Raw genomic sequence first — 776 nt, 5'->3', positions numbered from 1 at the left:
TACATATTATATATCATGCTAGGCTCGTGTATAACATGACGCGTGTGTTTTACAGGTACTATAACGTCTAGTAGTCCCACGTCGGGACTGTATGAGTACGTCCGCAGGCTGACAGCCCCGCCGCACCGCCGCGCTCGCTCAGCCGCGTGGTCCTATCACTTCTACCCTGACGAGGCGTGGGTTGACCTCACCGTGACCTTTCCGTGTCCGCTGCTGGTGAAGGAGGTTCAGATACAGCCACACCTGACATCGCTGGCCAGTAAGCAGCTCGCGCGTAGTGTTAATAATGTTATAATTAATAATAATGTTATAATTAATAATAATGTTATAATTAATAATAATGTTATAATTAATAATAATGATTATTATAATTATAATTAGTGATTATATATATAACGGTGGTTAATACAGAGCTACAAGGTTTTATAAGGTACAAATTATGGCTGTTTTACCAAGTCAGAGGCTGCAAATAATTTTTCGGATAAATTATATTTACCACGGTTCAATTATGTGTAACAAGGCCTCTGATTGGGTAAAAGGGCGATAATATTATTAATTAATTTAATTATTTCTATGGCATATGGCGATGGCCAACCATAAGCGACGGTGCTCTGACATGGTTGTGTTTTCGGTGCAGCGTGTCCGGCGTTCGTCTCGCTGGAGATTAGCTGTGATGGCGCCACCATGCTTCCTGTCTGTCAGCCGATATCGACGGCCAGCCTCACGTTCATCCGGCTGCAGCTTCATCGTCCGGAGATTGTCACGTCCATCTGCAT

The 776-nt window shown here is 43.4% G+C and overlaps 1 protein-coding gene across 1 annotated transcript; it reads left to right on the top strand.

The window, feature by feature from the left end:
* Positions 1-55: 55 nt before the first annotated feature.
* LOC106820501 (baculoviral IAP repeat-containing protein 6-like) lies at positions 56-759 on the top strand (the record flags this gene model as incomplete). Its single annotated transcript, XM_014825012.1, has 2 exons — positions 56-259; positions 638-759. Coding segments are annotated over 2 exons (326 nt in total), but the record flags the coding sequence as incomplete, so codon positions are not given.
* Positions 760-776: the final 17 nt, after the last annotated feature.

Source organism: Priapulus caudatus, unplaced genomic scaffold (genome assembly GCF_000485595.1).
Source record: "Priapulus caudatus unplaced genomic scaffold, Priapulus_caudatus-5.0.1 Scaffold15773, whole genome shotgun sequence".
Taxonomy (NCBI): domain Eukaryota; kingdom Metazoa; phylum Priapulida; class Priapulimorpha; order Priapulimorphida; family Priapulidae; genus Priapulus; species Priapulus caudatus.
This window is presented reverse-complemented; position numbering and strand designations above follow the sequence as displayed.